This window comes from Anolis sagrei, chromosome 6 (assembly GCF_037176765.1).
Source record: "Anolis sagrei isolate rAnoSag1 chromosome 6, rAnoSag1.mat, whole genome shotgun sequence".
Lineage (NCBI taxonomy): Eukaryota > Metazoa > Chordata > Lepidosauria > Squamata > Dactyloidae > Anolis > Anolis sagrei.
In genome coordinates this window covers 83,653,194-83,664,821 of record NC_090026.1, presented here as the reverse complement: position 1 = coordinate 83,664,821, position 11,628 = coordinate 83,653,194, and the positions used below count along the sequence as shown (strand labels likewise).

The 11,628-nt window shown below is 41.1% G+C and overlaps 1 protein-coding gene across 4 annotated transcripts in view; it reads left to right on the top strand.

The window, feature by feature from the left end:
• The first annotated feature begins 207 nt into the window (after positions 1 to 207).
• Positions 208 to 11,628, top strand: part of RBMS3 (RNA binding motif single stranded interacting protein 3) — a 911,371-nt gene continuing 899,950 nt past the window's right edge. Inside the window, exon 1 of one of the 4 annotated variants that reach the window (XM_060781881.2) lies at positions 208 to 657. In XM_060781881.2, coding sequence (XP_060637864.2) covers positions 496 to 657 — 162 coding nt within the window. In that variant the 5' untranslated portion in view covers positions 208 to 495. The remainder of the gene's footprint in view (positions 658 to 11,628) is intronic. The other 3 variants (XM_060781878.2, XM_067470220.1, XM_060781880.2) reach the window with 3 other exon arrangements.

Below are 11,628 nucleotides of genomic sequence, written 5' to 3'. Positions count from 1 at the left end.
CTCACTGCAGGAGAAGATTCAGGTCAAGAACAGGGCTCCACAGCCACCTAGAATACTGATCCTAGAAGACTATCCTACTCAGCCAACGAGGGATCGCCTAAGTAAGTAAAGAACGACCAAGCCCACCATTCCCGCTCGTGGGGTGGGTTGAGACAGAGACAGAGCGCGTGGATGAGGAGGAGGAGACGGGAGTGTGTCTTTCGCCCAAAGCCGGGCTGTGTGCCATGGCGCGAGGGGGCGGCTGAAGGCCACCGCGCGCCCTCGAGGCTCCGAGCACGGCGCGTGCGAACCAAGCAGAGGAAGCCGAAGAAGGGGAGGCGGGGGCACAAAGCCTTCCTCGCTCAGGCACGCGTCGTGTGAGGGAGGGAAGGGAAGCCCCTTTCCCGGGCTGCGTTCTCTCTTCCCCTCAGTTTGGGGAGAAGGAAAGAGGAGGAGGGGGGAAAGGCGTCGAGGGTTTGGCGGGAAGTCTTGTCTTGGGGTCGCCAAGAGGGGAAGATGGAGGTGAAGGGAGTTGCTCCGCCGCGCGAGGCAGAAGAGGGGCGGGAAAGAGGCGGCGGCGGCGGAGAGGAGGAGGAGGAAGAGGAGGAGGAGGGCGCGCCGCAGTTGCCTCAGCCGCCGGAGGAGAAGAGGCAGAGCGGCGAGAAAGAAGACAAAAAGGTCGGTCCCCAACTCCAAGGCCCCTCCTCCCTTTCCCTCTCTCCCAAGCGGGTGGGAGAGCATCACCTGCCTGGGGAAAAGGGGGATTTGGAACCCACCCGGCATGGAGAAGCGAGCCCTGCTTTCCCAGCCCCCCCCCCTCTCTTATTTTATCTCCTCCCGGGCTCCCTCCTCAGTGGAGAAGTGTCCTTCTGGGGGGACACGTTGGCCTCCTCTCCAAAGGACAAGGGTGCTTCGGGACGAAGCGGGCAGCGAAGAGTTTCAAGGGACACTTGTTAGAGGAAGGGAAGGAACAGAGGGTGTGTAATGTATGCATTTGTGTGGATAAACCTCCCCATCTTCCCTCTCCTTCCTGCAAGGGATGTTGTTTGTGCGCGCGCCTCTGTCCTCTGGTACGTTGTTCCGGATCTAAATCGGGGAAAAAATGCTGACTCCAAAGTTTGATTTAAAGAGGGCTGGAGGCTCCCTCCTCTGCTGTGTTGTGGGTATGCTGTATTTATTGCACGGATTGAATACAGAACGAGAATGGACTCTTTATCTGTGTTGAGGGAAAAGGCGTGTTTGGGAGATGAGGAAACCCGGCACCTTCTCCATCCTTGCTTATGGTGATTGACTGCGTCAGATTTCTACTGTTAACTTTTAAGTGTGTCTCTTGTTATATGTATTTTCATACTCTTGTGCTTTATCTATCTGCCCTGGAGAGTGGTGGAGGAATTGAAACAGAGGATGGATGGCCATCTGTCATGAGTACTTTGATTGTGTTTTTCCTTCATCGTAGGGGGCAGAACTAGATGTCCCATGTGGTCTCTTCTAATTCTGTTATTCTAGGTTTTAACCATGTTGTACCAGGCATGTAGCGGGGGGAGGGGCAGGGGCGCAGGGGCTTCAGCCCCCCCCCCCCCCGGAATTCTCATGGTGGTCCTCGAGAAGGCCTTACTGGTACATTATTTAAACTGTTGTGTTTATTCATATCATGATCTGATCACCATGCTCAATATATCTCATATGCATGGGGGTATTGGGGTAACGATACAAAAGGTTTGCTAGGGTAGACCCTCTTTCACTCAGACTCAGCCCCCCCCCCGAACCAAACTCAGCCCTCCCCCCCCCCAAAAAAATCCTGGCCTACGGGTCTGTGTTGTACCCAGAGGCGGCCCTAGGTAATTTTCAACGGTAAGCAAACAGTATTTTGGTACCCTCCCCCCCAACCAATCATTGATATTATATATATTTTCTGTTCCTCGTGGGAGTTGTGTGTGCCATATTTAGTTCAGTTCCATCATTGGTGGAGTTCAGAATGCTCTTTGTAGGTGAACTATACATGCCAGTAACTACAACTCGCATATGTCAAGGTCTATTTTCCCCCAAGAGCGCCTCAAGAGCGCCCCTGGGCAAAATCAACTATACTGCAAATGCTTCCTTTTGTAATGCAGGGGTCCTCAAACTTTTTAAACAGAGGGCCAGGTCACAGTCCCTCAAACTGTTGGAGGGCCGGATTATAATTTGAAAAAACATGAATGAATTCCTATGCACACTGCACATATCTTATTTGTAGTGCAAAAAGCACTTTAAAACAATACAATAATTAAAATGAAGAACAATTTTAACAAATATAAATTTATCAGTATTTCAATGGGAAGTGTGGGTCTGCTTTTGGCTGATGAGATAGGATTGTTGTTGTTGTGTGCTTTCAAGTCGATCCAGGTTGACCCTGAGTGAGGGTGGGTAAATGACCTTGGAGGGCCACATCCGGCCCCCGGGCCTTAGTTTGAGGACCCCTGGCGTAATGGGTTGAGCTGCCCCTGGTTGTACCCAGCCTCGAGCTGCAAGGAGATTTATACATTTATTATTGTTACTGTTATTATTGTTAGCATTACTCAAACAATTGGAAAATTCAGCTTGACTACTTCATCACACTAGAGAATGAATCCACTTTAAATCTGGTTTCTGCCTCCTTCAGAATTCTGGGGTTTGTAGTTTAGTGAAGCTGTTAAAGGCTCCTCTCTAAACAACAAACCCCAGAATTCTGCAGGAGGCAGAAATCAGATTTAAAGTAGATCCATTCTCTAGTGTGATGAAATGAAGGCTTTCCACAGATATATAAACCCCATTTTGCCTAGCTTCCAACAGGTCTTACAACCTCTCAGGATGCCTGCTATAGATGTGGGTGAAACATCAGGAGAGAATGCTTCTGGAACATGGCCATCCAGCCCGGAAAACTCACAGTAACACAGCCTGGTTTTCTTTGCTGCTACCTGGGTTCTTCACCAATCAAAAATGACATTATACCCTCTCCATCATATCATTTTTGTTTGCAGGAGAATTAATCTCTAATAGGATTGCTAGCAAGCCCATTGGTCTTCTTTGTGAGCCTGCTGTCCTTTCCATTCATATTTATTAGTCTCAGTTTAATACGGTGAAGGCCAAAATTGGAATGATGGCTTGCAGCAGATACTTCATCTTCCCAATAGTCTTCTTTTTCCTTTACCTATAACCATGATGATTGATCAAGAGATTGCAACATTACATGCTGCAGAAGTGGGTAAAATAGGCATCGTTTGTTCCTGTGGAGGATGCCTATGACATTTAAGAGCCCTTCATACTGCACTGTTATTGTTAACTGCCATCAAGTTGACTTAAACTTATGGTTACAGTATAGATGACCTCCAAGTCACCCTATCATCAACAACTCTGTTCGGGTCTTGCAGAATCAGGGCCTTGGCTCCTTGGTTGAGTCCATTAATCTAATGGAGTCTTTCTCTTTTCCTGCTGTCTCCTAACTTACCAAGCTAATTGTCTTTCCTAGCAAGTTATTTGTTCTCATGGTCAAAGCACAAAGTCATCTTGGCTTCTAGGAGATATAGGTAGGTATACTTTAGTTCTATAATTTCAGTTTCACTGTGATGGTAACGTCTTATGGAATCCTGGGATTTGAAGTTTGATAAGGGTTGTTAGAATGCTCAGCCAGAGTTCTCTAGTGCCTATAGATAGATATTGTCATGGCAGTGAAAGAGGCACTATAATATAGTATATGAAAGAGTCCTATGGGAAAGTCATCTTCATTAATATGGTTTCTGGAAGAGAAGGGTGCAAAGGGAGTCCAAATAGGATGAGCAACTCTTGCATAGTAAATTCTAGTTTCTCTATATAGATTGTGATCTATCTGCTAGCAGTGATCTGTGAATAAACACAGTGCAAAACATTTTAGGATACCAAATTTCTATAATACTTAGAAAAGGCACCGTTTATTCAACTTCTCACACTGTAGACAGTTTGTTGCCAATGCTGTTCCAGAAACATTCTGGAACATGGCCATACAGCCTGGAAAACTCACAGCAACCCAGTGATTGGAAATGATTGATATAAGCCTGGCAACACTGCGATTTTTCTGCCTGTTGTTGTTGTTGTTGTTGTTGTTGTTGTTGTTGTGTGCCCTCAAGTCATTTTTTATTCTTGGTGACCCATCGTGGGGTTTTCGTGACAAGATTTGTTCAAATGATTTGTCATTGCCTTCCTCTGATGCTGAGAAAGCGTGACTTGTTCTAGGTCACCCAGTGCATTTTCATGGCTGAGTAGAGATCTATACCCTGGTCTCAAGAGGCTGGTTCAAACTGCATTATATGACAGTGTAGATCCAGCCATAGTCCAATGCATGTGTCAGATTGAAATATGCTGTCAGGCTTTTCAAAGAAAGATTGCTAATTTTAATTGTACCATAATCAATGGTTTACTTAGCTGGATGTTTGCCTCTCCAGTAGGTTTTGATAATTCAAGGCCCATAAACACTTTAACTGCAGAATTTTAAACTCATACCTCAAATATTAGCCTGTACACATTGATTAAAGTACCCAGCAAGAGAGACCCCTGAAACCTAAGGCAGCTGTGCCAACAACCTTCAGCACAGCAAAAGCTTGCCATCAGCAAAAATCCCTGATCGGTAGTTACTTCTAGATGCACTCTACATTCTGCCTAATGTTTTACTAGCAGCCCGTAGCAGGAAGTCACATAATGCATGTCTGCAGGTGAAAGAAGACAATGAGGATGCTCAGCTAGATTTATAGCTAATTAAAAACATGCACATAATTGGGTCTTGGAACTAAGATAGGTTTTCTATTATGCTTATGAGCAGGATCTTGGAAGAAAGAGAATTTCACCTTTCCTCAAGTGTGGCCTTTCACTGAATACATACCCTTCCCTTTGGTGTCACAACTGATCTTATGTTCTTCATGTTTAGAGAAGTCTCTGGTTTCGGATTCCGAGTACAGGGGTTTTTGGTGTGTCAGGAGCAACTTGAGAAACTGCAAATCACTTCTAGTATGGGAGAATTGGCTGTCTGTCAGGATGTTGCCGAGGGGTCACTCAGATGTTTTGATGTCTTACCATCTTTGTGGGAAGCTTCTTTCATGTCCCTGCATGGGGAGCTGGAACTGACAGAGAGAGCTCATCCACGCTGTCCTCAGATTCAAACCTCTGACCTGTTGGTCTTCATTCCTGCTGGCACAAGGGTTTAATCCATTGTGCCACCAGTGGCTCAGATAGTACAGGGATAATTCTTAGGCAGTTTTGAATAAACAGCAATAACACTACTGCTGTGCATTTTAGGATACCTTATTAAACGCAGCCTATGGGCAATCCATAATTATCCCATGGCACCTCTATTTTTAAAATGTATTTTAAAATATCAATGGGAGGTTTTCGCCTTGAACGTGTATCTTAATGTATGCAAGTATTCACAGAAATACTGCTTTTCTTCAGTTTATTGAAAGACTGGCTGCTCTTTGGCTGCAATCTGTATCATCCTCATCATAATCCTATAACATACAGCACTGAGACTACTGTTCTGTGCTTTTATCATCTGGGAATAGTAAGCCCTAGAGTCAACTCTGTCACAAGCCAAAGAGGGCAAAACAAAGGAGGGAAAAGTTTCCAAAAATGTAAGAGATCCCATAGAATGAAGAGGATTGAAAAAGAAGAAAAAACCTCCAACAAATGTAATGCAAAATAGCAATTTTAAAAGTGTGTAATATCACAAAGTACAATATGCATATCGATACTCAGGAATAAATGACGCAACCTATATAGAATACTGTAGTGCTCTCTCTCTCTCTCTCTCTCTCTCTCTCTCTCTCTCATTGTAACCCTTCAGATAAACAGATCTTATCCTATCCTTCCCTTTAGCTCTTCCTGAGTACCGTATGTCTCATCTATGCATTTAAAGGAGAGAGAAAGTTTTTTTAGATGCCCCCAAGATATACCCTTGACTTTTTCATGGGTCATGGCAATTGCAAATTTTATAATTTGGGACTCAAAACCTGCCCTCGACTTATCCTTGAGATCAACTTGTTGTTCAATATATATGGTAGTTATGCTATAGTGAGATATTGACATGTCATAAATGGAAGAGTGAAATGAAGAAGGTATAATTTGGTCTTCAATTTCACAGTCTCTAGAATTTAAATGCAACTCTCCAAGCTGAAATTGTGGGATAGTCATCTTCCTGGAATATACAAGTTTAGGTCATAGTTCAGGAATTATGTTTGGATTTTTGACTGGTGTTCTCTTCCTCCTCATTATCATTCAGAAGATTAGCATATCAGTAAAAAACCAATGTGAGTCTTTCTTGTAAACTAGATTTCTCTATGAAAGTGTTCGGTATCTGTCCTTGATGCAGCAAGTAAATGTTGGCCTCTGAAACAGGAAGTGTCAGAGCTTGACAGATGGAAACCAAGTATTTCTGCAGGTTCAGGAAGGTTTCCAAGCTGTCTGTAATAAAAAAAATCTTCAGATTTAGGAGCCATATTAAACTCTCTCTCTCTCTCTATAAAGTTAGGTGTTTTTGCTTGGGTATCTTCCACCGCCACTCCGCACTCCAATCCCTGAAGCTGAAGAACAGCATTTGCAGAACAACAGATTTTGTTCTTTCTAAATGCAAATTCTGCTGAAGGCACCGATAGCAAAGCACTAGGGCTTTGCAGTCAGAGTCTATTCTGAGAGTCAAATTAGATGTTAAGGGGAATTCATATGCTCTGCAATTAACCTCTTGCTATGCAATAGTGGGAATTTTGCAGTTAGGTGCCCCAACAATCAGACTTGCCATTTAAGGCCAATTTTTTTGTACTACAAAGGCAGCATGCTAAATGTAAAATACTTAGAAAAGGCACATGCTATGACAAACAGATGGCTTTCAGTCAGAGTACTACCTCTACAAAACATATTTAGTTAGATGCAGATATTCCCAGTGATATAGAGGGGCTGAGTAATTTATCAAATGGATTGAGTCATGCAAGAGTATTCTCTCTTGTGTTGGTCAGTGAATTTGGGGAATTGTATTCCCCCAAATCAACAGTAACAAGCTTGTCACATATTGAGGCTGCACATAACAGGCTGGCCAGATCTAGACTAGAGTTAGACTAGAGCTAGAACTGTGTCCCTCTTGTCTTGAGCTGGTCATTGACCATAAGAAAGTGAACAATACTAGTTGAGAATGGTTTTCTCTATTTTGGGGAACAGAATATATTGTCCTGAACCCTGTATCAGCCAGTTCCACTTGTGCTTGAGTCTCAGGTTCTATGTCATGTCTTGGAAAAGATTCTGATGTTGTGGTAAATTGTACTGGAATCCTATCTGAGAACTTCTCTTTTCTGAATCTCACAAATGAAGAGAACGGAAACATTGATTCTGTATATATTATCTGGATATGTAAAATCTTTTTTAATCCAATGAAACTTAATTATCAGTACTTCTAAGTAGATATATGCAGAATTGTGCAAGCTTTAGTTGTCTGTGATTGCCCGGGGCATATTTTATTTGTTTTTGTGTTTTATTTTTATATTACTTCCCTTTATTTCCCTTCCAGAATCAGTTTTGTTCCTGAATCTTGGAAAGCTGTTTTTGAAAGCATCTACTAACTAGAAAGAAGAAAGGTTATAATAGAGAACAGTTGCAGCAGGCTGAGACTGGAGATGGTAAAAGACCTGTTTCTGAATTCTTTTGAATTGAGATTATTAAGGCAATGTAGCAGAGAGACTTGGTTGAGAGACTGCATCCTGGTTTTGTCAAGTCTCATACGATGTTAGGGAATTCTAAAAGGCACTAATAAATACAGTATTTGAAAATTATTTGATCCCTAAAAAGAATTGCAGTAGCATGCTGAGAGTGAACAGCTGCTTGTATTTTTTTCAGTCAAATGATCAATAAGGGGATGAAGCTTGAAAAGCCATTCACATCGATGGTGGTTCCTGGGGTGAGTGCAGAAAATGTGATTGTAATGTTGAGATCTCATTAAAATAGGTGCTCTGAGTGAAATGTTCAGAAATGTGAAGTATATCTCTATGTATTTGTATGTGTGCATACAAGAGAAATAAATTGCAGTGAAACCCTGTATGGTTGGAAATAATATCAGGAAAGGATGATGTAGAAACCTTGTTTATGATTGTTAATAATGTCTTCGGTCTCATTTAGCATACAATAGGCTGGGCTGAGACTTTTAAAATTTTATCCTTACTCAGACCCTTGCTGATATGTTTGGCTGGGGGATGGTAGTTTGCCCCAGATTTCCTATTGATATCTCAGCTATAATTATATCACTTATACACTCTCCTCTGTCCTTGAGACACTGTTTTTAGAAATGAAGAGGAATATATCTCCACAGTGTGGTCCTACATAAGTGGGACAAATTCACAGCTCGATGTATATATTGCAGGAAAGATTTTGTACCATTTCCTATCTGTTGAGAACTTGGATGAAAAAAGCAAAAACCAAACTTTGAGATGATATAAAAAGTAGAATGGAATAAATACAGTTAAGGAATTATGATGAGGGTCAGGTACATTTTTCTTTCTTTATTTTTCACTTTACTGGAAACAGTTCACAAGAAATATCAATGTGAAAACATGAGGAAACCTTTACAAAACATTCATAGAGTCGGATACTTTTTTTAAAAAAATGAAATAAATGTAAGATTTATTCAGTACTAGCTGTCCCCTGCCACGCGTTGCTGTGGCACAGTCTGTTGATCTGGAAAATAAAGTAATGAGAAAGTGTTGGTTTCTAATATATGTAATGTCTTTCTGCTTGTGAGTAGACAGTATTTATTGCTGTTTCTTTGTCAGTGTTGATGTAGAGATTGTGTGGTTTGCCCTGGAACATGCAACATATCATTGTCCTTCTTTAAGGGTCCCTTTCAAATCTAGAATACTATTATCTGTGCGTGTGAATCATATCTATCTATATCTATGGCTGGATGGCTCCTTGTCAGGAGGTCTTTCTACACTCCAAGGGCCTTGGGAATTGTGCTGAAATATTGTTCAGAACAAGTGAGATCATCTAATGAGACTAGATTTCTCAAGTGGTTTCCCATTAAACTTTTGACTAGAGCATGTTTGCCAATCTCAAGTAGAGTAGACACAGTGAATAGTGAGTCAGCACAGAGATAACATCTGTTGATTCCACAAAATAAATCCAGTTGGGACTAACAATAGGCTGTTGTCCCTTGGTATGTTTCCTGTCCAAAGGGCATGTGATGGTGATGAGGAGACCTCCATTTTAAGCAAAGTGGAGGGGTGTGTTGGTGAGGGGCAATCCTCTGAGATCAAGACAGGGGACAGAAAGCCCCTCCACTCAGTAGCAGAGATGGTCCTGGGCTGGGTCTTCACATTCACTTTGAGCAAAGAAAAAAACCCCTAGCATAACTGCAAGCCGAAGATAATGTGTGCTTTTGACACTGAGAAACACCAATTCTTAGGGTTGTATGAGCGGAATGTTCCCAGCAGGAAATATTTTAGTGATGATGTACACTTCCAAACAACAAGTTTCAATTTTGATTTGAATACGTTGGTTCTTTAGTAGTACATGGCATTTTTGGCTCTGCAGTTTGATATGGTCATATTCCAGAGGTATTTTTGTTTTTTAAAATTGTCATTTCTCTTCAGAAGTCATGAAAACCAGAACCTAAGAACCCTATGCCCACTATGGAAGAGACCTGTGGTTTACAGCAACAATCATCAATTTACTGCAGTAGTTCTCAACATGTGGTCCTCAGGTGTTTTGGCCTATGACTCTCAGAAATTCCAGCCAGTTTACCAGCTGTTAGGATTTCTGGGAGTTGAAGGCCAAAACATCTGGGGACCCATAGGTTAAGAACCACTGATATACAGAATTTCACAGCATCTGTGCTTTTGGAACCATTTGTGCTGCAGTAGTGGGAGGATTTCAGGTCTTTTGTGTTTCTACTGAGCCAATTAGGATCTTTTTCACACATTCAGCTCAAAATGGCAATGTTCTAAATAGGATCCCAATGTAATATCCACATTGGTTGAGTTTGACAGTTTTCTTCCACATTTCCTTCTGTATGAACAACATCCATGTGACACAAAATTCATGGAAGTGAGTCAAATGGGCATAGTAGTGTCACATATGAATAATTTCCTGGGGTTTTAAATTGCTTCCATGCTGTTTGGATATTTATCATCCCATTGAAATGGAATACCTGTACAGTTCAGTGTAGATTCTTGTAGAGAAAGAGCAAGACAGAAACATGCACAGAGGAAGGAAGGAATAAGGACAAAAAGAAGTTTCCTAAAGCTCTGACTGCTCAAGCCATCAATCAGTATTGGTTGAGGAACACTGCTCAGAATATCTTAAGTTCTTATTTCATTTGAATTTGTATTGTCAGCCTTCAACATAGCATTTCTGATGAGGATTAAAAATGATTTCTTATTGACTTGAAACTAAGTGTGCCTTCAGATGAACAGCTATCAGGAAAATGTCCTGTCTTATGCATTGCTTTCTGTGGTGGTCTTGAAGTTGTCTTTCAGAATATTTTAAGTTTATGTATTTCAACCATAACTCTTCTGTACTTCCCCTTGCATTTTCCATTGTTTTCCTGACTAGGACAAATCTGCTAAAGAGCACAGCTGAATAGTTTTCCAATGCCTTTTGGCTGGTAGGGCTAGAAACCCCCCAGTAGAATGATGTCAAAGCAAACATAAAAAATAATTACTGGACTCAGTCATGAAAGCAAATGGGAACAAATTCAGTGTGGCTTAATGTTTTCAAATGAGTGAGTTTCTTCATAGGTCTCCATCAATCATTGTGGAATCAATGCACAATGCTGATAGGAATACTGAGGGCAATCTAGACTACTGGTATATTTATGGTTATAGCCAAAACTTATCTGATGGCCTTTCATTGATGGAAGAATTCTATCCCTATGAAGTCTACTGCTATCAGAGTAGAAGTATCTTTAGATGTGATCTATCACCTCTTGCTTTCACATATTCCATTTTTTAAAAACGTATAGATAAAAGGTTTGAATTCTTGGATATTTTGACAATTTTACATTTTTGTGATCCAGCTTTTCCTTGCAATTTGTTGTATAAATAATGGTGACTAACAACACAGTGGAAATCTTAAGAGAACACGTTTTGTTGTTTGTGCCTTTTTGAAGCCATTAAGGAAACTTGTTAGTCCAATAGCAAACATTCAACATAGTTTACACCAGACGGCTTTTGGAAAACATGATGTGGACACAAAATATCAATCACTTTCATTTTTGGTACTATGGAAATAAAAGATTCATAAAAGAAATAATAAGAAAAGAATAATATATGTTCCATGTTATTTTAGGTTATCTACATCTGAGTGTTAAGTTTGATTTGGAGATTGAAAAAGAAAGGGAATTATAGTTCTTTTGTTAACTCAAGGCTAAACTATTTTGGATAGCTTAGTGTACCACAAAAATATACAGTAATTTAAAATGTTGATTAAGCAGGCAACAGGTAATAATGGAAGCCATTAATAATAAAAATATGACTTAGATGGCTTTGAATACTTGAGAGTTGAGCCTCATGTTTGGTGGTGCTGAATTACGATTATCTTATTTCTCATATTGACATCTATGTGACAGGTGGATATAACATGATCTTCATGTGCTGGCTATTGATTCCATCTGAACATGAGGAAGAACTTCCT